The following is a 26,405-nucleotide window of genomic DNA, read 5'->3' as shown; positions in this document are numbered from 1 at the left end:
ACGCCTTATTGTATTTTTCAATTGAAAGTAATATACTAAAATACTTGATGGAAGGGTTAAGGGTACTGTTGCCATCAATTTTCTGACTTGAATTAGGTACTTAATTCAGCTTTTAAGTTGCTTATCTGATGATGGTGCTTTGGTGAAAAAAATAGCTGTTGCTCAATAGACTTCATTGTTATATCAAGGCACAATTGACAAGTAAAACTTGCTAGGGGAAATATTTCATAAATTCTGTGGAAAATACATGTAGCACTGAACTTAGCGCCGTCATGGCTGACTATGACTCCAACTGCTGCCACCCCACCTGGATCAATGATCCTGGCAGTAGCGGTGGTCCGATCGTCAGGGTTGTAATCTGGCTGTCGAACCACCAGGAGTGCAGTGGGCCAAGCTCTATTGCTGGTTTGGCCGTCCTCAGCCCAAGTGGTAATGGGGGCCTTAGTAAGGTTCTGAAGTCCAGGGCCCTGATGCCATAGTAGGATTTTAAAACATATGAGTTTGGCAGGAGTCCTGTTCCTAATGCACCATATATAATACATTGAGTGACCCAAGGGATAAAGATAAGGCCATGCCCTTTCCTACCATAGCAATAGTGCAACAATGTCTTCTTCCAAAAAAGTATATTTAACATGTTTTCCCATAATTTACTCTAAACAGTAACCCACAATCTACTCATCAATACGTTTACAATTATTTTTCTAGCCCCTAATCTACCCATTACCTGGTGCCTTTCCCTACCCCTCACACTAACCCTTCACCTTTTCTAAACCTAACTCCTATAATAGCTATGCTCTTAGTCCCAACCTCAGATTACACAATCTCTTCCACAATGCTTGCAAGTTATTTTAAGATGCTTCTTGCGCTTATGGGCTGACAGTGAAGTCCTTTGAGACAGAAATTCATCAGATGAGCTTCAGGTTGAAGTCCTGTATTCAGGTTCCTGGCCTTCGTTTACAATCCTGACATGATTAAGAGCCAGCAATAGCTATAAGGGACGTGCAATTTGAAATTGGAACAGGTTGCCTGAATGCCAGAGGACAGGTTGGACATGACAGAGGTAAGGGTGAATCCTGTTTATACCTAACACTAGACAGGCTAAAAGCAGATGCAAAAATTGCTTTGCTGCGACATCATCTCTGTATGTATTTGACGAGTGAAACAAATGGAGGCCACCAATTGCTGCTTATTTATAAGGTAGGGATCATGTTTGAAATTACTAACAAACTCCAGTGATAGGACACAATAACTGTGTTTCTTACATTAACTAAACAGTTTGTAGTTACCTAACACCAATCAAAACTTATCATGAAAAATAAATAAACGATTACAATTCAATTACAATATTCTTCCTAAAACCTTGCAAATACTGGAGAAAATGCATATATTGGAGGGTTACAATGCTGTATTCTTACTTCCAACTACCAAACATTGGGAAACGTGAATACATAGAGGGGGATCAGATTTTCTATTCTAACTGCAGTCTAACCAACATTGGGGAAGATGCATATATTTGCAGAATCAGGCTTTGTTTTCTAACTCCTGTCAAATAAACAATGGAAAAAGTACAGGCACTTGTGGGAATTCTGTTTAATAGTCTAACTCCAGTCTAAAAACATTTGTTAAAGTGCATATATTGAGGAGATCAGATTTAATAGTATATCTCTAATCTAACAAATATTCGAGAAGGTGTATACATTGGGGGAGAAGGGTGATTAAAGGGGCATACTGTTCTAATTCCATTCTAACAAATATTAAGGAAAGTGAATGCATAGCACTGGTCCTATGTATTGTTGTAAATCCTAGCTAACAAACGTAGAAGAACTTGCATACATTGGGATGATTACAATCTACTATCCTAAGGCAGCCTAAAAACATTGAAACAATTGCATAAATATGGGGGTGGGTGGTGAAATGTAATATTTTCATCCCAGTCTAAGAAACAGTTGGGAAAATGCATACATTGAGGAGGTCAGATTTCATATTCTAACTACAGTGTCACATAAATTGGGGAAAGTGCTAAATTCGGGTTTGATTTCATATTCTAAAACCAGTGTAAAAAATATTAGGGAAAGTGAATTTTTGAGTGTTTCAACTCACACATAAACAAAATAAATAGACATACCTAATTATATAAAAAGGTAAAACAATTGAAAAGGTAAAACAATTGAAATACATTTTAAAAAGTGCACAAAAGTATGCTTTATTTTAATAATTAACTATTAATGAAAATAACCAGTATTCATCACCCACCTCAATATAACACACAAACATAAAAGAAAAGTACTTAAATAATTTATGTATGAACATTTTAATTTTAATTTCATCATTTTTTTAGGAACTAAACTACCCACTTATCTCTTAATATGGCCCACATACCAAAAAAGCAACAAAGTAAAAAACACATTTTAAAATATTTGAAAACTAACAAATATTAATTAAAATAAGGTATCTAAATAAAAATATGCAACCAAACCACAATCCACAGCATTAACATAAAAATACATAAAATATTAATAACCAGAAACATATATGCAAATACGTTTCTGAATTAGTAATTCAAATATGAACTGAAAATATTTAACATAAAAAATAAGAGAAAAGTAAAAATTTTAATTTAATACATTGTTATCAATTCAAATATGTTTTACTTAAACAATGCAAAATTAAAATGTAATAATTAAAAATGTATGAAATTTGTAAAAAAAGACAAACATAACATTTCTAATCATCCAATGAAAAATAATTAATTTAAAATTTAAGAAGCACTAGACACCAAGACACCAAGTGCTCCAATGAACCTACTAACCTGATAAAATGTATATTACTATAAATTAAAAGTTATTATAAACAATTACACAATCACAAAATAATTAAATAAAACTTAATACAATACAATAAAACAACATATTAAATCTATATTTTAAACTTCAATATTATTGCAAAAATATGTTAACTTTTTAAAAATTGTTGCCCACAATATTTTCATACTCACTATATTTTGATCATAAAATCATGGTCAAACGATACACCCATTAATATGCTAAAAATCTCTGACCACTCCATAAGACATAGGCCCTCATTTTGACTCGGTGGACGGAAAAGCCCGCCCACCGAAGTTCCGATGGGGAGGTTGCCACCAATATGGCTGCCTCACCACCGAGGCCATTATGAGTTTCCCACTGGCCCAGCGGAAAACAGCCTACTGCATTGTCTCTGGCTCGTAATAGAGCCAGCGGCAATGCTGTAGTCCACAGGGTGCACCAACTCCCAACGTAAAGTTTACAATCTGCAAGTGAACTTTGCCACGGGTCTGGCCGGGGGGGCCCCTACACTGCCCATACCAAGTGCATGGACAGTGCATGGGCCCCCTGGGGCACCCTGCACCCAGTCTCCACCAGCCTTTTCATGGAGAAGCTACTGCCATGAAACTGCTGGCCGAGAAGGGAGTTGTAATTCCTAGGGCAGATTAGGACCCCCAACACCGCCACACCATAGTGGCGATGAAAAGTGGCTGTGCTGGCGGTCCCACTGCAGTGCTGCCACAGCAGTCCTAATGTGGTAGTCGAACCACCGTCATTGGACCATCAGAGTCGTAATAAGGTCCATAGTCTGAAAGAGTAGATGAATAAAAGAAAAATTCAAGAACCTATGTCCACAGGGAAGTGAAAATTGGGAAAGGGCATGCTTGACAATCACACGCAAGGCACACAATAGGAAACAGATGATGGATTCAGCTGAAGGAAACATGCAGACGTCTGAAGACTGAGCTAATGAGAAAGGAAGAGGACCTTGAGACTGCAACAAAAATGTAAAAATTATGGCTGAGCAAGCAAATCAATATTTTTTCATCTTAGGATCAAAGATGTGAAAAAGAGTCTCACAAAGTCTGAGACAGGGACTTCCTTTAGGCATTTGTTAGCATGGATAGAAAAACATGGCTGAAGCAGATCACAGGCGATCTATGAAAAATAATATTTCACAATTGGAAGGTGCCTATAAATTGGTTTAAGATGTGTATGACGCTCCACACTACCTTTATTGATGATGCATCTGAGCGTATCTGCAGAAACTGTAAGTGTGATTGGAAGGAATGCACTAATTCCTAATTTTTATATTTTGTATATGTGAGAGAGCGGATGGAAGGGGCAGTTTAAGACTGATTGTTAAAAAAATGCCTTTTAGGACTCCTTCTGAGGAGGAAGGTCTGGGTGTTTTTTGTTCTCTATCGAGAAGGTAATTCTGGCACCATTTTAATTATTCACTCTGAGACAGAATCAAGAGTTCACCCTGATCTGTGTCTCCTGTATTTCCCTGATTAAGAGTCACCTTCCGTTTTTTCACTAAATCTGTGTGGACCCTGCACATGTACTAAATATAAGAAAGGTGAAGCCACCCCCTGAACCACAGGTGGGCTAAGACTATTCCTTCAACTAGTCAGACTCAGATGTGGTGATGATTCTTACACTACTAAAGACAGAGCCTCCATTTCTTTTTCATTTTTTTTCTAAGTGCATACTCAAGAGTGCGGGCCAGGGGGACCCTGGACTGCCCGCAACATGGTCCCCTGCACTCTGTTTCCTCCTGCCTTTTCATGGCGGGGTCCCCGCCATGGGAATGCTGGCGAAAGATGGACATGTGATCAGTGCATCAGCACTGTACTCAGTGCTGCTGCAGCTGACCAAACGTCCAATCTCTGTCAGCCCTTCTGGAACCATGTTCCTGAAGGGGGTATGGCAGTCCCCTTGTGGTCTGACTGCCAGGGTCATTGTGTGGTGCTCAGACTTCCTCGAGTGTGGCAATCCAAGCACCGCAGTGGCATTGGTGGGCCTAGGACCTCCAATGTCGTAATGAAGCCCTAAACCAAAGGAATTGGTGAGGGGCATCCCTACAGTTAGCTCCAAATTTTAAAAGAGGGACATGGGATCAAGAAAATTTACTTTTTTGCAAAATCTACACATTGTATAATCTTGGTGCATTCCTTTTGCCTTTCTTGTTGTTCTGACTAACCAGAACTCTCACCTCTTTATAGTGAGCTATTATACGAGAGAGTTGTGTGTTTAATAACATCTTACATTATTACATATATCATATTTCATAACCATTTGTCCGAAAAATAAAATAACATTTTCAAAGTCAGCGCTACAAATTCAGCCTTCATGATTGTTCCTGTCCACAAAATTGAGAGCCTTCATTACTTGTAAGTCATTTGTAGAAAATGCTACCTGAAAACTAACAATGCATAGATTATCGTTTCCATTATGCCTTCCACAACTATGCTTGTGGAAACATATTCTATGTCTTCTAGAGTAACCTTTTCATGCTATCATATTTCTAACAGTGCTATAAAAGAAAATCAGTCATCCCAACATGCTTGTAGTTACAGTAAAACAACCATTCATTGGAAATAACTTCATGTCAAGCATGTAATGTCACTGTTAAAGGAATGTAGAAGTGTAGCTTCATTAAACTTCTCCAGTTGTGAGAGCAGAGAAACCACATCTTTTATCTTATGTATTAATTAATTAATTTATTTATTCATCCATTCATTCATTTTTTCATTCATTCATTTATTTATTCATTCATTTGGTTATTTATGTATCAGAGAGCCCTACAGTGTATATAAGTAACAGAGCTTATATAGAAGCCTACAACAAAGATGAAGTTAAAAAAGTATTCACTGGGTGTATGGGGGATAACTTACACAGCATGCAAAGGAAAAAGCAAAACAACAAGAGGAAAAGTAAAATAAGAATTCAGTGAGGCAAAGAGAGGCATTACAGGGCAGAGAGATTACACCACATTAACAAATATGCACTGGCAATGCCAATATGTCGGGTTTATAGTTAGAAAGTGCCTCTCCAGTCACAGATAAGTTGAGCCACTCAATAAGACATCATACATGCACTTTGACAGTCATTGTTCACTCATATATTTATTCATCCTCCCACTGGCTCATTTTTGCTGTCACCCACTTACCCATTCATAGGTAAACACACACAAAAACGGAACAAGCGTATGCAAGATGAGTAAGACGAATAAAAGGAGACAAGAACTGCAACTGCTAAAATGGGATGTTAGAAAAATAAATAAATGAAATTTTGCAGTGGGCAGTCAATACAAGGAATCAACACTATTGCACTTGTATTTCTGTCAAAAGGGTCCAAGAAGGATTATCACATTGGAAATCTTCAACTTCAAGAGTTTTTCAGAGTGGATGACCAACACCAAAATCCTTGCCTTATGTCGCAGTCTGTGAGATTCCACGTTGCAAAATATCTGGCCACAGCCTTGCTCTCAGTATTATTACAATCAACCCAACTTTTCTCTGTGAAACAATCAGGCATTTAGCTTGCATCCTTTGCTTAGCACCTTTACCAACTAAAGCCTGGTGTATTGTGCTTAAGCTTTCCCACAAGGCAACCATTAGGCATTCAGTCATAAAATAAAAAATATATACAAATTACTGCTAGAAAAACAATATACAGCCTCTTCTAATTGGGGTAAACAAGGATTATCACAGTGAAAATGTTCTTTACCGTAGTTTGTTAAGTGGGTTACCTACACCAAACCGTTGGTTACTACAGTTATCTTTGAGATTTCATGTGACAAAATTCAATTCTGGAGCCTTTAAGATGGCGTAATAACCATCCACTCTTTAATTCCTAGTTTCTTTAACAATTACTTTTCACAGTAGATAAGCCTGGGCTACTGCCTTTGTTACAACTTTTCATCTTAAACAGATTAGACTTATTCTGTCAATCATAAAAGAAGGCAAGGGGAACATGGCGGCCATGAGTGTGGTCGGGAGCTCGCGAAAGCCTGGGCAAATCTTTCTCTTTTTGAAATGCCACGCAAGTGAAAATCGAAAAGAATCTTATCTGAAGTGGATTACTTTTTTCACTGAAAGCTTGCGGTGCTCTGTGCATGTAAGTGCTGAAGATCGAACCAGATGGAGCTCTGGTAGCACCGCAGCCGAAGACGGGTGGCTGCGGTGCCGGCTTGTGGGCGGAGGCAGCCTGGAGTCTGGGCCAGGAGAGATGCTCATGGCCCGGTTTGATGTCCAGAGCCGAGGAGGTGCATTGGTCCTATTCCGGGAGAGGTGGCATCGGGCACCAGAGGTTTAGGGGCACAGCAGGCTGTGAGTTTGGAAGGCTCCCAACGCCAACCCGTACCCGGACGCGGTCATGTGCTGAGGAGGCCCCTCCGGTCTCGTCATTTCAAGCGCATAAGCTGCACAAAGGCAAGGGGGTTCCCCTCAAATCTGTTGTGGAATCAGAGAGGGGGGTTGCCCCCACTGAGCCCCTGGTGGTCGGGGACCAATCAAGAAGAACTAAGGGAGGCACCACAAAAGGGGGACTTATTGACATAAAGAACAGTGTCAGTTCTAAAAATCAGCAGGTTTTTTATAACTCTGGAAAAAGAAGGTAGCCAAAGGTATTCCTGCTGTACATAGGAGGAAGGGAATTATCCCTTTAGAAAACTGTAGGATTGTACAATCATTGCACTCCTCTTTTAAGACTTTCCCTAGGGGTGTTGAGGGCAAGGAAGATACTGCTCTCCCCTTAGTCACAGAGGACACAATTCTAAGAGTGCAGGGTTTGGAGAAATTGGACAAGAGGCTCACGTTGCCACAAGCAGTCTCCTCAGCAGTATTAGACCCCTCACATGGGCTTATGAAACCCCCACAGACTTCGTCTTCACCCCAAGTCCCAGGGCCCACACCTCAGCCCATGTCTCCTCATTTTCTGAGCCCTGGAGCCCAGTTGGACTTTCAGAATCTTTTACTCTCTTTAACAGAAGAGATTAGGGGACAGTTTGAGATCTCTGAGCATAATCAAGAAAAGATTAAAAGATTTGTGAGGCAATGGAGAGTAAGAAAAACATACAGATGGAAAGGTTGAGTAAAATGGAAGTTGCCGTTGAGGAACTCGACAGGCGGGTGGTCTCAAATAGACAAGAGATTCAAGTCTGGAGATTCAAGTCTGCAGGATAAACTAGAAATCTTGGAAAATAATATGAGAAGAAATAACATCAGGCTGCTGAATCTTCCAGAGGGGTGGAAGGGGATGATATCAAAGTCTATGTGATATCCTTAATTAGAGACTTTTTCCCCGCAGTAAGACACCTTAACTTGGAGGCGGATAGTCAAAGAGTACATCAAGACCACTTTAAGGAAAATGTAGCCAGAAAAAAAACCTGGAAAATACGGGTTAATTTTGGATCTTACTCCATTAAAGAAAGCATTTTGTCAGAAGCTCTCAAAGTCAATAGTTTCTCTAAGGGGGACTGGTCCTTCCATATAAGATCAGCATTAGAAATGGGGTCTTTGGTTGGCAGTCAGATTACCCCTTGTCCAAGCAAGGACCATCACTCTAGTCAGAGTAAGTCACACACAATCCAAATTATCCTGTGCCCACTCTCTGGTAGCTTGGCACTGAGCAGTCAGGCTTAACTTAGAAGGCAATGTGTAAAGTATTTGTGCAATAAATCATGCAATAACACAGTAGAACACCACAAAAATACACCACAAAGTGTTTAGAAAAATATATAATATTTTATCTGGTAAGATGCAGGTCAAAACAATTACGATGCAATAAGTATAATTTGAAATATCACTTTATAAAGAGTATTTAGTCTCTTAGAAGCAACACATGTCTCTTGCAAGCACAAAGTACCTGGTTTGCGTGCAATATCTCCGCCAGGAACCGCAGAGGAGGAGAGATGTGGAAAACAGGGAGGTGTGCGTCAATTTCTCGGGTCGCACACTGCAATGCGTCATTTGTTTTTAACGCAGAGAAGGCTTTGCTTTCATTTCTGGTGCTCTGACTTGGATCCTCTTTGGGTTGTGGGGTTTTCAGACACCCCGGGGACAATGCATTGAAATTTAGCGCTGGCAGGACGAAGTCACAGGGGCTGCGTCGATCCGGTGGGTGTTGCATGGAAAATTCTACCGCACAACAGGTGCTGAGGTGATTCCCCTCAGGGCTGCGTCATTACAGCTCAGCTGTGCGTCGATCCAGTGGACTGTGCGTAGAATTTCCAGTCGCTATGCTGGTACTGTGTCGATCTTCTCCTTGCGAAGTCGGGCTGCGTCATTCCGGTTCGGCGTGCAGTTATTTTTTTCACTGTGGTGCAGGCTGTGCGTCATTTCTGGCAGTCGGTGCGTCAATTTTCGCCACACTGGGATTTCTTCTTGCAGGAATTAAGTCTTTTTGGTCCTGAGACTTCAGGGAACAGGAGGCAAGCTCTATCCAAGCCCTTCGAGAGCACTTCTCAGCACAGCCAGAGAACAGCAAGGCAGCTGGGGAAATGTATCCAGGTCTCTGAGGGCAACTGTCTAGATGTGACTTCTAGCAGCACTTAGAATTGTGGAATAATTAGATGCATTATATGAGGGATCCAAATTAAGTTTGCACTTTTCTGGAGCAGATTAAGGCATCTCGCTAAAGTATGTGATTTAAGTTACCCAGCGCAAAGAGAGCTCAGCCTGGGGTAATTTTTCCGATTCCCCCAATGAAAGAAGGGAGGGTTCCCCGGGGATTGGGGTGGGAGTTTGGGTCACTACCAAAACTTAGATCAGTCTATTTATCACAGGTTGTGGGAGCATATGGGAAAAAATAAAAATAAATGTGTCTTCATGGAGATTATATTTGGGTTAGGTTGGAATGTCTGGACACCCCTTTCCTGTAATGCCTGAAATCACGTTTGGCCAGCTGAAGGCTTTATCTTGGAATGTAAACAGCCTTAGGGTTAAGGGATGAAGGTGGAAGATTATTGAGTTCTTGAGAATGGTAGGCAAAGAGGTGATCATCCTCAAGGAGACCCATCTACTATGGGAGGAGTGGGGAGATATACTAAAGCATATGAAATGTGTAGATCAATGTGTGAGGACTACTCAATCCTGTGTGGTTAAAGGAATCGTTATCCTATTTAGAAAAATCTATAAGGGCAACCCTGGGCAATGTAACTTATGACTCCAAAGGGAGATGGTTGATTGTTGAAACGAAAGTGTACAAGTTCTGGCTTACGATAGTAAGTTATTATGGTCCCAATGTAGACAATCTGGCACTCTTTCAAGCCCTATATAACCAAATATAAACTACAAAATACCCAGTCCTGTTAGGGGGGATTTTAACTACCTGTTGGATCCAATTTTTGATAAGTTTAACTCTTGAGGTACTGTGAATTCACCTAAAACAAGAGCCTGGGTGAAACAGGCAATGGAAGATTTGGGCCTGGTAGACATTTGGTGCTGGAAGGGTGGCATTGGTTCAAGATTTACCTTTTATAAGAAGAAATACTGCCATTGTTCCAGGATTTATTTATTTTTAGTACATAGAAGTTTGTGTGGGAAAGTTAAGTATGTTGGGCACACTCCGGAGCATTTGTCTGATCACTAGGCGGTGAAACTTCAATTTAATTTTGACAAGCCAATCACTTGTCCTAGGTGGATGGTAAACCGGGTCTTGTTTTTGGATGAATTGATTATTGAGGGCTTAAAGCGGAACACTAAATCATTTTTTGCTGTAAATTATGGGTCCACTACTCTACAGGTGGTTTGGGAAGCTTATATGGCCTATATAAGAGGGAGGGTAATTAACAACACTGCTTATAGATATAAAGAAGAGAGGAAACAAATAGGAGAGCTTGAATTTGTTATACAAGAGCTGCAGCACAAGGCCCACACGTTTTTGGACAAACAACAATCACCTACCTTGAACGCTCAGATAAAGAGTCCAGCGCAGACCTGAACGCTTTTTTTAGAAACTAAGCATAGAACTAGATGGAAAAGCAAAATGTTTGCACAGTATGAGTACGGGGAAGGGCTTAGCGAACTTTTGGCATGGAAAACAAAAGTTGTACAGAGAAGAAATAGTATTACACCCATCAAAAATGAAGATATGGGTTGTTACTTCACAGAGGAGGCTGAGATAGAAGAGGCTTTAATTTTTTTTCCGGAAATTATTTACAGAGGACTAAGAGGCCACGGAGTACCAGATTAGGGATTTTCTGGGTGATATTCCCTTCTCTGGGCTAGAGGAAACATCAAGGCATGAGTTGGATGTAGAGATAGGCATGGAAGTGTTACGTGAAGCCATAAAGAACTTAAAAAGGGGGAAAGCAACTGGCCCTGATAGCCTACCAAATGAATTTTATAAAATACTCCAGGACAAGCCAGCCCCAATCATGTTGGAATTAATTAATGGTGTTTTATCAGATGGTTTAGAGATATTGAAATCAGGGGATGAGGCTATTATTAGCTTAATCTTGAAACCTAATAAATATCCAGCACAATGTGAGTCCTATAGACCCAATTTAATACTGACCTCAGACTATAAAATCTATACCCATATTCTATTAAAGAGGCTTGGGGGGGTAGTTGGCACATTGGTCCATGATGATCAGAAGGGCTTTATCAAGGGGAGACAACTTTTCGAATTAATACACAACTTACTGGGTGCTATAGATTTGGCACATCAAGATGATTCTCCCAACAGCGGTCCTTACTTTCGATGCTGCTAAAGCATTTGATCGGGTCAGATGGTAATGGAGGTCTATAAGTTCGGGGATGTTTTCTCCAGGGCAATCAGGGCCCCGTAGAGGAACCCTGTGGCCAAAATACTGATCAATGGCAACCTGTCACAGCAATTTAAAATTGGGCGAACAACTCACCAAGGATGCCCACTCTCCCCCCTTTCTTTTCAACCTGTATATTGATCCTTTGGGTATAATGATTAGAAGGAACCCAAACATTGCACCATTTCAATATGGAGGATGGGAGAAGAAAGTATCATTGTATGCGAACGATTTAATGATACATACTAGAGATTTGGCTGGGTCCCTCACAGGTATTCTACATTCTTTAGAGGAGTTTGGGAGGGTGTCGGGTTATTCATTAAACCAGCAGAAGACTTAAATTATGTGTTGGAATACCACCTACAATTGTCCTCTGGTCAAACAGGAGATAAGCTATCACGGGTGCAGATAACAGCTAATCTGGAGGAGGTTACACAGCTCAGTTTTTGTAAGGTATGGGCAGCCACAAAGAAGTTATTGAAAATATGAACTGGTCTCCCACTTTTCCTGATTGGTAGATCAAATGTTTTGAAGATGATTATTTCACCAAAGTTTACCTTCTTGTTAAATACAATCCCACTAGAGTTTAAGCCGGTGTGGTTCAAGAAGCTACCGGGGGTTTGACTTCTTTTGTGTGGGCATCAAGGGGAGTTTGTGTCGCTTGGAAAAAGCTGTGCAAGAAGGGGGCTTGTAACTCTTGATTTCTATAAATATTATTTGGCATTTCAGCTAAAAAACATGAGAAGGTTACTGAATAATAGCCCCAGTTTCACCCCCCTTTTCAGGGCAATGACTAGACACCTCCCAGGGACAGGGGATCACTTTTTATTCAAATTTGGCCATCCGAAATACTTTAAGAGAGTCAGGCAAAAGACTCCAATGGCAGCTTGCAAAACATGGTTTCAGGTTCGGCGAGAACTAGGGATATCACATTACAGCAGCTCAGCTCTGATCTGGAACTCACCAGGCACACCGGAATGTCTCAAAGATAAGCTACCTATCCCCTTACGGGAGAAGGTGTTGGTGAAGTGGGGCCAAATTATAGAGGGTCACCTTTGCTACCCTGGTACATATTCACAGAGTTAGTAGAGGGCACAGTTTCTAAATTCAAATATTACCAGTTGGCGAGCTGGGAAAGTACCCTTCAGAAGAAGGGGTAAGGGAAGAGCATTTGGGAGGAGAAACTGCTTCAAAGACACATTCATCATAAAGAGGTTGCCTTATGGTATTGGATGTTAATAGAGGCAGGGGAAGAATCCCCCCTCTTGCCGGAAAAGAAGTGGGAAAAGGATGTGCCATCATTAGAGGGCATCAATCTCCGGCAAGTTTCAATGTCCACACTTTGGATCACAGTTAAATCTGCCCCTTAAAGAAAAAACATCTGGTCACATTGCATAGCGTCTATTGGTCACCAGAGAAGTTAACAGCCCTGAGGAAGACCAAGAAGAACTGCCCCCACTGTAATGAAGAGAGGGCGAACAATCGCCATATCTTTTGGCAGTTCCCCAGGCTTGGTCAGTTCTGGCAAGATGTGGGTAAGGTGCTCATAGGTGTGATAAGCCCAGAAGCTAAGGTAAGCCTCTCGTTGGTAATTATCGGGGTGACTAAAGTGGAAGCACAAGGTCAGAAATTTAACAGACATCAAAGATACTTGTTATTTGTGGTAATTCTCTTGGCCCGACGGGAGATTTGTTTAAAGTGGGTCCTCCCTCTCATTCCAACCATGCATGAATGGCTGACAGTGGTCAATAACTTGTATCATCAAGAACATAGTACCCCCCCACCCCCCAGCAACAGGAATAAGTTTTGGTTACTGTGGGAACAATGGGTACAACCTAAAGGGATAGGTCAACTTTTCCGGACTATTGACTGGTGAAGTCCATTGATAAAGAGCTTCCACAAATCCTCCTCTAGTACGAGTATGCTGGGCTAGACGATTAGCCTGCCCACGGCTAGAGGATACTGGCAGAAACTGCTCTGGTCTTGTGCGGCTTATGAGCGGATGGAGTGGCATAGGGTGGGTCCTCCTTATGGCTGAGGTTTCCCTTCTGTGCTACCATCCTGCTGCCCTCATATAGTCTGGGTGTAATCACTATGAGGACAAAAAAAACCATAACTTCTCCCAATGAACCAATCAAGCCTACAGCTTTCGTTAGCTTGTCTCCATAACCAACTCAGGCCCACTATATGGATCACACACTTTTTCACAAAGCAAACACCAGGCAATCAGTCATGGGAATACAAATATATTCCAAAGTAGATTCAGCAAAACAAAATACAACATTCCTAAGAAAGCGTTAACAAGGATTAGTGCAAATATGTTCTACTCTCAAGGTCAGTCCAAGGGTGTAACTAAAACTAAAACTATGGCATACAACGGTAGTCTGTGATATTTTATGTAACTAAATACTTCTTTACAGGCTTTAATACAGTGCATTAACAATCCACTGTTAAATGTCTATTTGCCTTTCATTAAAACTATACCAGGCATACCCCCGTTGTTGTAACTTTAAATAATAAATGGATCAGGCATATGGCTCTTGTTAGACCTGACAGCTTTAGGGTGGTCACCCCTAACTTTTTGCCTGCCTCCCTCCACTTTTTGGACACTGTTTTTGCTGGCTTTTAGACTCTGCGCACTTTACCACTGCTAACCAGTGCTAAAGTGCATATGCTCTCTCCCTTTAAACATGGTAACCTTGGATCATACCCAATTGGACTATTTAATCTACTTATAAGTCCCTAGAAATGTGCACTATATGTGTCTAGGGCCTGTAGATAAAATGCTACTAGTGGGCCTGCAGCACTGGTTGTGCCACCCACTTAAGTAGCCCCTTTACCTTGTCTCAGGCCTGCCATTCCAAGGCCTGTGTGTGCAGTTTCACTGTCACCTCGACTTGGCATTTAAAAGTACTTGCCAAGCCTAAACCTCCCCTTTCTCTACATATAAGTCACCTCTAATGGGTGCCCTAGGTATCCCCTAGGGCAGGGTGCTGTGTGGGTGAAAGGCAGGACATGTACCTATGTAGTTTACATGTCCTGGTAGTGTAAAACTCCTAAATTAGTTTTTACACTACTGTGAGGCCTGCTCCTTTATAGGCTAACATTGGGGCTGCCCTGATACATTATTGAAGTGGTAGCTGCTGATCTGAAAGGAGTAGGAAGGTCATATTTAGTATGGCCAGAATGGTAATACAAAATCCTGCTGACTGGTGAAGTTGGATTTAATATTACTATTCTAGAAATGCCACTTTTAGAAAGTGAGCATTTCTTTGCACTTAAATCTTTCTGTGCCTTACAATTCACGTCTGGCTGGGTTTAGTTGACAGCTCCTTGTGCATTCACTCAGACACACCCCAAACACAGGGTACTCAGCCTCACTTGCATACATCTGCATTTTGAATGGGTATTCCTGGGCTAGGAGGGTGGAGGGCCTGCTCTCACACAAAGGACTGCCACACCCCCTACTGGGACCCTGGCAGACAGGATTGAACTGACAGGGGACCTGGTGCACTTCTGAGCCACTCTTTGAAGTCTCCCCCACTTCAAAGGCACACTTGGGTATAAAACAGGGCCTCTGCCCTAGCACCTCAGACACTTGCTGGAGAAGAAACCTGAACCAGAACCTGCATCCTGCCAAGAAGAACTGCCTGGCTGCCTAAAGGACTCACCTGACTGCTTTCTACGAAGGACTGCTGCCTTGCTGTCTTGCTGAACTCTTGCCTTGCTGCAGAAGTGCACTCCAAGGGCTTGGATAGAGCTTGCCTCCTGTTCCCTGAAGTCTCAGGACCAAAAAGACTTCTATCTTTCAACTGGACTCCTTGTGTGCCGAAAAATTCAATGCACAGCTTGCTCCGCGGTGAAAAATTCACTGCACGCCGACCCAGAAAGACACCGCTCGACCCCGCGAGGAAAAGATCGACACGACACCTGCGGTGCGACCAGAACATTGACGCACGGCCCGTCTGGACAACGCCACCTGACTTCCAGAGAGGAAATCGATGCAGAGCCTGCCGTGAGGACGAAAATTCCACACACAGTCCACTGGAACGACGCGCAGCCGCACAACAAGCCCAGGATTCCACGCACAGACCCCGGGGTGCCTGAAAACCCCGCGACCCACAAAGGAGACTGTCCACGCACCGAAAATCGACGCAACGTCTTCCCAGCATGAAAAATAACGACGCAAGTCCGTGTGTGAAGGGGCGAAACCGACGCACACACAATTTTTCCACGCATCTCCTCCTCTGCGGCCCTTTGCGGAGATTTTCCACTCCAAACCAGGTACTTTGTGCTTGAAAGAGACTTTGTTTGCTTTTTAAAGACTTAAGACACTTTGGGGGTCATTCTGACCCTGGTGGCCGGTGACCGCCAGGGTCACCGACCACGGGAGCACCGCCAACAGGCTGGCGGTGCTCCAGAGGGCATTCTGACCGCGGCGGTTCAGCCGCGGCCAGAAAGGGTAAACCGGCAGTCTCCCGCCGGTTTACCACTGCCCTTGTGAATCCTCCATGGCTGCGGAGCGCGCTCCGCAGCCATGGGGATTCTGACACCCCCTACCGCCATCCTGTTCCTGGCGGGTCTCCCGCCAGGAACAGGATGGCGGTAGGGGGTGCCGCGGGGCCCCTGGGGGCCCCTGCAGTGCCCATGCCCATGGGCACTGCAGGGGCCCCCGTAAGAGGGCCCCGCAAAGTATTTCAGTGTCTGCTAAGCAGACACTGAAATACGCGACGGGTGCAACTGCACCCGTCGCACCCCTGCAACTACGCCGGCTCAATTCTGAGCCGGCGTCCTTGTTGCAGGGGCATTTCCTCTGGGCCGGCGGGCGCTCTTTTGGAGAGCGCCCACCGGCCCAGAGGAAATGTCTGAATGGCCGCCGCGGTCTTTTGACCGCGGTGCGGTCATTCAGTGGCGGTACCTTGGCGGACGGCCTCCGCCGTCCGCCAAGGTCAAAATGACCCCCTTTATATCACTTTTCAGTGATATCTCTACAATTTCAGATTGCATCTTTTATCGTTTTGACCTGCAGATATCCAGATAAATAGTATATATTTTTCTAAACGCTGTGTGGTGTATTTTTGAGGTGCTATATTGTGTTATTGTATGTGTTATTGCACCAATACTTTACACATTGCCTTCTAAGTTAAGCCTGACTGCTCAGTGCCAAGCTATCAGAGGGTGGGCACAGGATAATTTGGATTGTGTGTGACTTACCCTGACTAGAGTGAGGGTCCTTGCTTGGACAGAGGGTAACCTGACTGCCAACCAAAGACCCCATTTTTAACAGCTCTGATCAATGAATCTACACCATAACAAAATGAGTTCTGCAATATTAAGTATAGGATTAGTGAAAAGACAGAAAGTGCTTTAAAACAGTTTTTTCAGTGGATGCATACAACTTCTGCACAATTAAATGCTGTACTCAATGAAATGAACATGTTGGCAGAGTCAAAGTCCCTCTCTCAGTAATGCTTCTGAAATGTTTCTGTTGTTCATGTAAGGTCTGGCAACAGCTATACTATCAAGCCAGAACTAAACAGCATAAAAAGCACATATTTAATGAAGCACATATACAATGAACCACATATACAAATCTTTCTGAAAGATTTAAACTATGGTAACGATAATGATTTCTGCATTCTGAAAAGATGGAGTGTTCTTAAATGATGTGTCATGTTTCCTACTAAGTCAGACCTCTGTCACCAACTAGGAAAACCTCGGCCCACAAGGACAGCCATCAACAGAGGCCACTGACAGCTGCCAGTCAGAAGCCAGGCTCCTGGCCTTCCAATGGCAGGTAGAGGTTGCAGTTTGAAGCCTTGGGCAGGCCTCACCTCCAGCCAGGAGGCTAGCAAGAAGTCCCTTCCATGCTCCTGAGGTTTCTCTGGCCTCTTAGGTTTTTTAGAGTGAGGAGGTTGCATGCTCAAGTTGTAGATACTGTCCTTTAAGTCTTATTTCTGCCTCCTCAGGGATGGTATCCTGAGATGGTGACTCAATTCAGGGTCTGTAACATGAGACTGAACAGGTGTCTGGCAGGACTTTCAGGGGGTATCACATCCCCCATTGAGGATGACACACTCTGTATATGTCACATAGGGGTCTGCCTGGCATACGTTTTTGGTCCTCTGCCTCTGTGGCAGGGCAGGCAGCACCTCCAGGTTAGAAGTGGCCTCACCAGGGCAGGCTTTGGGTATTCTTTTCTCAGAGCAGGTAACCCCTGATTGAGTCGCTCCTCCACCTGCGAATTGCCTTTAACTCCTACTCCTTACTCTCCATCTGGGCTGCCATGCTCTCCGCTTGGAAGCAGTTCCCCCAATAATCTATGTTTTTGGGACACCCTGGGTGATTGCCCACCATCCAAGTCTTTTCTCACTGATGGAAGCTCTTTGCCAAGGATGCAGTCAATATACATCTGAGGACTGACAATAACCCTCCTCTGGGCCACTCTTTATTCCATTCCAGGAATACAAGGGCCATAGGGGGGATAGAGTCCTGTCCTTGGACCTGGGGTACCCTTCATACCTGTTCTGGCATCTACAGCTCAGGGGGAACCAACGTTTCCAATACCATGGTCTGGCTGACACAGATACTAACTAGGTTTGTTCTGGTCAAGGATTTTACTTTGACATTAGTCATTTAAGTCCCAATCAAGCACAGGAATATACTTCTAAAGCCCCCCATCACCCAAGGGGAGGAACTTAGAGACTCACAGGATGGCTAGCAGAGGCCAACAGGAGTGTGCAGTTCACATCCAGTTGTCACTGGTCAGCTGGGCAGTTGCCGGTCAAGGAAGGTGTCATGTATCTTCTTGTGTTCTTATAGCTTTCACCAGAGGTCAGTTTTATGATATTTGGAGTCTGTTTCTCTGTCCTGGGTGAAAGAGGGAGGGCAGGTCCATAGTTCTAGGTTCTTCTCTGGTTCAGTTATCTTCTGATCTTCTATAGGTCCAGAAGAATTCAGAAGTGGGTGGCTGGAGGTGCCACATTTATCCCTTGCATGAACTAGTGGGTGGAATGACCACTCGGAACACCCTAACCAATGGAATAAATATCCTCGGGGCTAACCCTACCCACTTTGGCCATTTTTAAGATGGTTGAAGTCTTTGGCCACACTAAACCTGGCTCGGTGGGCAGAGGGTGTTTGTGAGAAGTGTACTATGGTAATCCTAGTGTCCTCCCACATATAACACCTAAGCCTTGTTTTAGGCAGTCCCTGTAACTAAAACAACCTCATAGACAAATGTCTGGTAGACCAAAGCTGAGTTGTCAGCAGCAAGACATAGAATATGCAAGGATTGTTTTGGCATCTTTTCTTTACCCTTTCAAGTTTACCCCAAATGTTATATGTAAATCCAGAAGACCAGTCAAACAGGCTGCGACACTGTAATGTCACAAAGAGGTCCACTGTGATTGGGGCCCAACAGACTGTGGGGTCGAAAGAACAGAGCTGCCCAAATGTCAACTAACATTTGTCCCTGACATGGGATGCCTCTCTGAAGGGCATCCCAAGTGTTAAAAATGCCAGAGACCTGTCAAGCAGGATGTGACATTCAAGCATGACTTGATATTTTAATGTCAAAGAGGAGCCTCCCCTGCATATTTTGTCAGATTCAAATGGGACATTTCTGCCCTTTCAGGTCAGCATATTGTTTGCTTCTGGGTGCAGATCCATATCACATTCACACTTATATAAATGCTAATTATTGACTGTCTAAAGTGGAAGCGCAAAATGCAAATTTAGCTCACAGGGATTTCAGGTAGTGCAAACAACCTTCTAACAGTTATTTTTCTGCATTATTTAGACAAAATATAGCCTCACCTTTGTATTCATGAATGCCACTTAGGGGTTTGCCCCCTATGACCCCTGGCATTGTCCTTTGACCTCTGAGCTCAGGCTGCAAAGGGCAGCACCGGGATCAGAGGAAGCAGAATATTTTTGTCTGAAAATGAAAGCAGTTTTGGGATTTGCAGGCTGTTGTAGCTGGGGACAAGTAACAGCTGCAACTTGCAACAGTTTCAGTTTGTCTCACACCCAAAACTCCACCAGGAAGGAACATACTTCACTTGCAGGTTCTGGGAGGACTAGACAGCATTGGGAAGGAGCTACCAGGGGTTCTCTATTACATTTGTGCCTGTTTTTATGTGCTGCTGGATCCCAGGCCCTTTGAGTATGTGTGGCATGCTCATTGACAACATTTAGGATTCGTCATCGGTTGCAGCTGTGGCCCCGGCTTGCCCCTTGCAACCCCTGACAAAGCATCAGCAAACCATGACCTCAGAAGAGGTAAAATCAGTGCGAGGAACATAGGGAGGACTCCACACACCTTATTTTCTGTCTATTTTCAGTTATACTTATAGTGAATAATATCTTATTATTCACTGTTGGTGCAATAAGAAAATGAGGCACGCTTACTGGATTGAACGTTTTGTGGCAGCTAAGGTAGGTAAAAAATGATTTTAAATGTATTTGTGTATGTGTTTATGGATGAGAGTGTATTTATGTGAGAGCCAACATGTGTGTGGAAGTGTAAATGTTTGTGTAAGCATGTGCGTGAGTGAGAGTTAGTGAGAACGTGTGAGATTGAGTGTCAGTAAGTTGGAGTGAGCCACAATGAGTGGAAATGAGTGACTGCAAGTGAGTGAGAATGAATAAAACTTAGTGTAAGGGGGTGTTAGAGGAAGAGGGAGTAGCAGTGAGTGTGAATCAGAATACAGTGTTATCCTTGCAAGTCTGTTGTTGGTCTTAGCCTATTGAAAGTAATTGTTGTCTTATAGAGACACTCATGATAAAATACTGGCGTTGGCCTACTTGAATCAATTCTTAGCATGACAGACACCTGTGACAAAATACTAGCACTGGCACACTGGAAATAATTGTTGGCATAAAAGACCTGCATGTTAAAATACTGAAAAATGCATACTTAAGGTAACTCTTGCATTAGGGACACCTGTGAAATATACTAACACATTGGACATAATTCTTGCTATAAAGGAGGTCAACCTGACAAATAAGAGGGGGGAAAACATAACAAAATGGTGGCCATCACATACTGAGGTCATTTTTGACATAAGGGTCACTTGTGGTATATGGATGGTAAGAATTCTGTCACGGGCATTTTGGGGTCACCCATGTTATCAGCAGGTACCTGTAACAGAATGCTAACCCTGGCCCAATGGAGTTAGTTTTTGACATATGGTGGCATCCATAGCATATTTTAAAAAATGCTGTCAACTTCTGGGGAGAGTCAGGGTCAGGTTTCATTGGCTTTGCATGAAAGGATTTGAAAATGTAATGAGTGCCCTTTCAGGACCTGTTTTTTTTAGAAAATGTATGTAAACATTGCATTTACAATGCACTGTTTTACAGCATTCTTTTAAAAACCTACTCAGGAGTAGAACCCCCCTAGTAGAGGCCTGCTTCGTTACTTTGCTTGCTCGCTACAATTGAGGAATTGAGGGCAAGCATCATGTACCACAACTTTCAAAGATCAAGGGCTTCAAGGACTGCTAGCTTCGCGGTGATGGTCGGACTGCCCCAACTGTGTCATTCCAGCTGCCACATTACAACCCTGGCGGGTGGACCGGCCCGGCACCGCCGTCTCCACCGGGAACGTTGTTCCTGACTGTCCGATGGTGGTCTGAGTTGTACTCATCAGGACGGGGTGCCCACCATGAGAAGGCTGTCAGAAAGCCAGTGCCGAGGGCCACAGGGGGGCCCCTGCAATGCCCATCCCCTTTAGGGACAAGGAACATATAATGAAGTTAAATACACCGATTAGGTATATACCAAGTTAATCATGATGAAATGAAAACCACAAACACTCTACCTCTGGTTAGCAGAGATAAAATGAGCAGAGTTCTCAAGCCAGCAAAAATAGAGTTCAACAAAAGGCAAAATTATTTTAGGTGTTTCCACAAAAAGGACACATTTCCAACATTCATCTACAAGCCAGCCCTCTAATGTATTTCAGCACAAAACCTACAAAAGGTTTATCGTATTCATGGTTTCTAGACTTTGAACAATTCACTAAAGCATAACAAAATATAATTGTTCAATGTGTATGTACATTGTACTGGTATAGTCTACAAAATATATATTTTGCCAAGGAATCACCTGGCCAAGGGCTCCTATAGTAGACCATAATTTCAGTTTGTTTATTCAGATGAAAAATAATAGGACACAATGTAAAACAGATTTATTCCTACCTTGGTTAGGCCTTACATTTCACAGGCACAGTCAATATAGCAAAGTCGGTACATGGCCTAATCTTAAAATGGTGTGAAAAAATGAATATGCTGTTGCAGTCATACCAATTTCTCCATTACCTAAAAGCTTTAGGAACAACACGCTGACCTCTATCCCTCCCAGTTTCATTAAATTCCCCCAGGCACAGTCTTAACCCTTCCAGGGGTCTCTCCCTGCCAAGACTGATCCCTGAGCCTTGTGAGCCTGGGTTTAGTCTGTAGTGTATGGAAAGGGGTTTGGCTTTAGGTTGATCTGCCCCCTCATACTCTCTCCAAAAGCCACCTATGCCCTCTCCAAGAGAAAAAGGCAATTAAGGTCAGACTGCTTCTCCTTGAGGACATTTGGACCCAAACTTTGCCTGCTCAGGTCAACAGTTTGAGCCCTTCAAAAGACACCGGTCGCAATCCTACAATGGAGCCAGAGTTATAAATTATTCATGGGTAAAACCTGAGATGTGGACTAAAATACTCTGGTGTATCTCCTTCTTCTTCTTTAATACTTTATTCGGTTCATAGAAACCATAAAAGGCACACAATAAATATATAAGTACTAAATTCTTAACAGTGGTTTAAAATAACATTGTTAGTGCAAATTTTGGATTCTAAAAGCAGCATAAATATAATTTAACACAGCCTGTATCGTCTCTACATCACCCAGGTTGTGTAAGTGCAAAAAAGCAAGGTGGCTAGTTCTAATGCTTTTAGATAGAAAAATGGGCCGTAAAAACCTTTTTCTTGGAATATCATAAAAAGTGAAAAAGAGAACAAAGTGCAGAGTGCTTTGAGGTGTTTTTCCATCACAACAACACGGTGGAAGGTTCTTGAACCAGGTCCCGCAAATTGGGAATGCTACCAGATGAGGTATTAGATTCAAGCTTAACCTGGTAAGTTAGAACCTTGGTAGTTCAAGATTAGCAATGACCAAATATGGCTTGGGATGTAAGTGCTGGGGCTGAATCCTCTCCTGCTTTTTATCTGCCCCTGTATTTTGCTTTATGTCATATATTTGATTCCAATACTTTTCCTTTGCCCTTTTAATGTCCTGCTTTGTCAATAATTCTGGTCTGAGGAAAAACTCCCCTAGTCCAAGGGAAAAAAGAAAAGATTGGACAAATCTGAGCCAGGGAATGTCTTGTGATCGAGTCAGTAAAAGGCGATCCTGGATTACCATTCTACGTAAGTGGGCTTCAGGTTTTGACCAGATTTTTAACCATAACAAATCAGGTTGTAGCTTTATATAGTCAGATATATCTCTCAGGCCCACTTCTTCGTGGCAAAATGTTACTGAAGTTGACTGCGGAACTGCTAATAATCTCCTTAGGAACTTATTTTCCACAACCTGGAGGCTCGAGCATTCAGCATGGCCCCAGACCCCTGCTCCAAATGTTCCAATAGAGAGACATTTACTAATAAAAACAGTCACCATCTCTTTTACAGGTTTATGTCCCAATTTTTTCGAAAATCTAAAAACAGCATCTATGGCTCTTTGAAATTGGATTGAACGTATATTTATTACAAATTTCCAATTAAAATCAACATCAATGGGAATCCCCAAGCACGTAAAATGTGGGACCTTAAGTATTTCTTCCCCTTCCAGTATAAATTTCTTAGTTTTTGCTAACTTTGGCCCACTCTTCATCACAAATGACTTTGATCTATTGGTTTTAAGACCAAGGTTTCCCATAAATGTATTAAAAGCCTTCAATAAAATTTGAAGACCATTCACTGTCCTTGAGATCAGTAAGGCATCATCCGTATAGAGAAGTGCTGGGATTGGTAAGTTGTTGATAATTGGCAAATCCTTCCCCACTCAGCCTACAAAATTTCAAAATATGTAAGCTGTCCCCCATTCATTTTTGGACATAAATAGATGCTGATGATTCCAAATACAGAATGGTAATAACTGTCTCCCAATGCTACTACTTTTATGCATAGCTTGCAGGTCCTGTTAAAATGTTTGTGTCAGTAGTATTCATACTTGTCATTGGTAAATACTTTCAGCACTAATAAGTAACTATTAAGTATTATGAAATTTGCTGCTGATATAAAAAATACTGCTGATAAAAACAGTAAATGTGGTCCATGTTTATTTCATTTCCAGACTGATCGGTGGAAGAAATAGAAATCAGAATAGCAAAGAAACCTACATGGTTATTCAATATCTTCAGTTTTTTTTCTTCCAAATGTTAAACACTAAATAGTATAAAATCTCACAATTTACTTTTGCTAAATAAAACAGATGGAATTGTATGACTTTTTTCAGATGGATAAAGTTTGAAGAAAAAGTAGAAGAAGGCGGTGAGAGGTGGAGTAAGCCACATGTGTCAACATTATCTCTGCACAGCCTTTTTGAACTTCGCACCTGCCTACAATCAGGAACTGTACTGCTTGATCTGGAGGGCTACTCCTTACCACAGATCATAGGTAAGCAACGCCGAATGACCTCAACCACAGATTTCAAGGTTAAAGGTTTAACTGTTACAACTGCCTTTTGAAGCAGTGTCTTGTCAAACAGGCACAAAAGATACAATAAAACACCCTAACTGTATGTATTACACGCTAGTTTGCTCTCTGACTTCTCAATGGCAGTCTCTCTCTCTTTTTCCAGTTCGCTGTTGCCACTGTTATTATCTTCTCTTAAGAATATTTCCGGCAACCGCTGCAAATCATGAGTAAAATCCACTTCTGTTGCCGATGAGGTCGAATAATGAAGATATGTTTCAGCAGGCTAGCTAGAGGGGCATCTTTTTGTGTATAAAACTAATTGATTAGATGCAGGAAGGAGTATATCTGATCATGGAATCACGTTTAACTCAGGATAATTTTGGCATCATCCAATCTTGAAGGGCAACTTTATTACACTGGGGAGCCTTAACTTTACACATCAAGTATACTGTTGGTTTTGTGTTGCTACTGTTGGTTTTCTACAGTGAATGAATGAATGACATTACTTCTGAGCACAACAGCTACTCAGAAAGAGAGTCCCAGTGCTAAAACATACACACATGTAGGAATAGAGGTCTTATGCAGTTCCTACTCAGATAATAGGACTGCGTGTTTAGGATGGCAGAACGTCAGAATATGGGAGATTGAGTCCATCCATACCATTAGTAACTGTCTGCCTAGCTTCTGGCTGCCTCAAAGTGCCTCACCCAAACCCCCAAACCTACCAGGCTGGGAGGTGAATATGTCAACCTGAAAATGACGAAGTTTGACTCCCCAGGAAAGCCATGGAAACAGATCTTACCCCTTTCGCATTATTACTCATGCATGCCAATGGGAGACACAAAAGATGTAAGATAAGTTTTCAATACATTTTGTAAAACAATCCCAATCTGGCTTATAATGAGTGAACTGGATAATTAGGCAGATGAAACAAAGCAAGGTAGTCAGCATTACAAACATGGTAAAAATATAAACAATCCAAACATGGTGTATGTAGCTATAGATGTTCTAGAGCTTCCAACCTAACCATATGTCTATGCTGAGAGCATGGAGGGTGTACTCTTCTGTCTGGCCTTATCTAAGGTATTAATCCCAATCCCAGACCTGGAAACAGTGTCAGTAGTTGGTCTGTGATATAGATGGAAATCTTCTCAGGATGAGCCGAGCTGTATGTCACACAGCATGAGCCCAATGATAGTCATGACCAGAATGCCGTCTACTCCCTCTGGGTCAGTGCACCATTTATATAATAAGCCATACTGTGTTGGAAGTATAGTCCCAATGCAATGCTGTGTCTAGGTGTTAGAAGCTGTCTCCTGAATGGGCAACACATACATGTCATGCAAAGGCTAACTTAACAAGCAGCTTGTTTCTCATCTTCCTAGAATAAAAGCAAACTGAAATAAAATATGTAGAAATCATGGCTAAAAGCAGTCTTACTGAAATGACTAATATATGAACTGTAAAGCAAAGCTAAAAAAGGGATGATCAGCTCAGGTTCTAGAGGTCCTCATGACAGAGGGAAGTTACTGGCTAAAGAAAAATGTTTTCAAGGATTTGCAAAAAGTAAATTACATTTCTAAACTCATGAGATGCATTGGAAGGAAATTACATAATCTGTGCCAAAGTACCAAAAAAGAGGCACAACCACTTCTATACTATTTAAAGCGAGGGCCAGTATCAAATGTGCTTTATAGACTAAAAGCTCCTCTTTGGCTGGTACTCCTTAATTCTTTTGTTCAAGTAATGGGAGCCAGTGTTTTGAAATGCTCAATGTACAAGCATTAGTGCTTTTGAAGTAATCCTTTTGCTAATGGGTAGCCAATGAAATTTGCTCAGAAAAGATGAAGTAGGGGTACTCTTTTGAAGATTGAAAAGCAGATGAACTGCATTGTTTTAAATTATGTGTAGGTGGCAAATCAGGTACGCAGGTAGACCGAGGTACAAAGCATTTGCATACTCCAGTCTGCAGATTTACCAGACTCCCAAGGAAGAAGGAGTAAACATTTTCTAAGTGCCCTTAAAAACCATATATAATTTCTGGCAACTGAATGGATCTGGGCCTTGAAAGATAATTCATTCACTCACCTCTTTATTGGAAGTTATACTTTTTGAGCCATGAAAAACCTGTATACT

The 26,405-nt window shown here is 42.2% G+C and overlaps 1 protein-coding gene across 2 annotated transcripts in view; it reads left to right on the top strand.

Annotated features, from left to right (window-relative positions):
* SLC4A5 (solute carrier family 4 member 5) overlaps positions 1–26,405 on the top strand; it is a 706,789-nt gene that overhangs the window by 204,000 nt on the left and 476,384 nt on the right. For both annotated transcript variants that reach the window (XM_069214106.1, XM_069214105.1), the window contains one exon: positions 24,088–24,248. In XM_069214106.1, coding sequence (XP_069070207.1) covers positions 24,088–24,248 — 161 coding nt within the window. The remainder of the gene's footprint in view (positions 1–24,087; positions 24,249–26,405) is intronic.

Source organism: Pleurodeles waltl, chromosome 11, assembly GCF_031143425.1.
Source record: "Pleurodeles waltl isolate 20211129_DDA chromosome 11, aPleWal1.hap1.20221129, whole genome shotgun sequence".
Taxonomy (NCBI): Eukaryota; Metazoa; Chordata; class Amphibia; order Caudata; family Salamandridae; genus Pleurodeles; species Pleurodeles waltl.
Note: the sequence above shows the minus strand (reverse complement) of the source record. Positions and strands in the feature narration are given on the sequence as shown.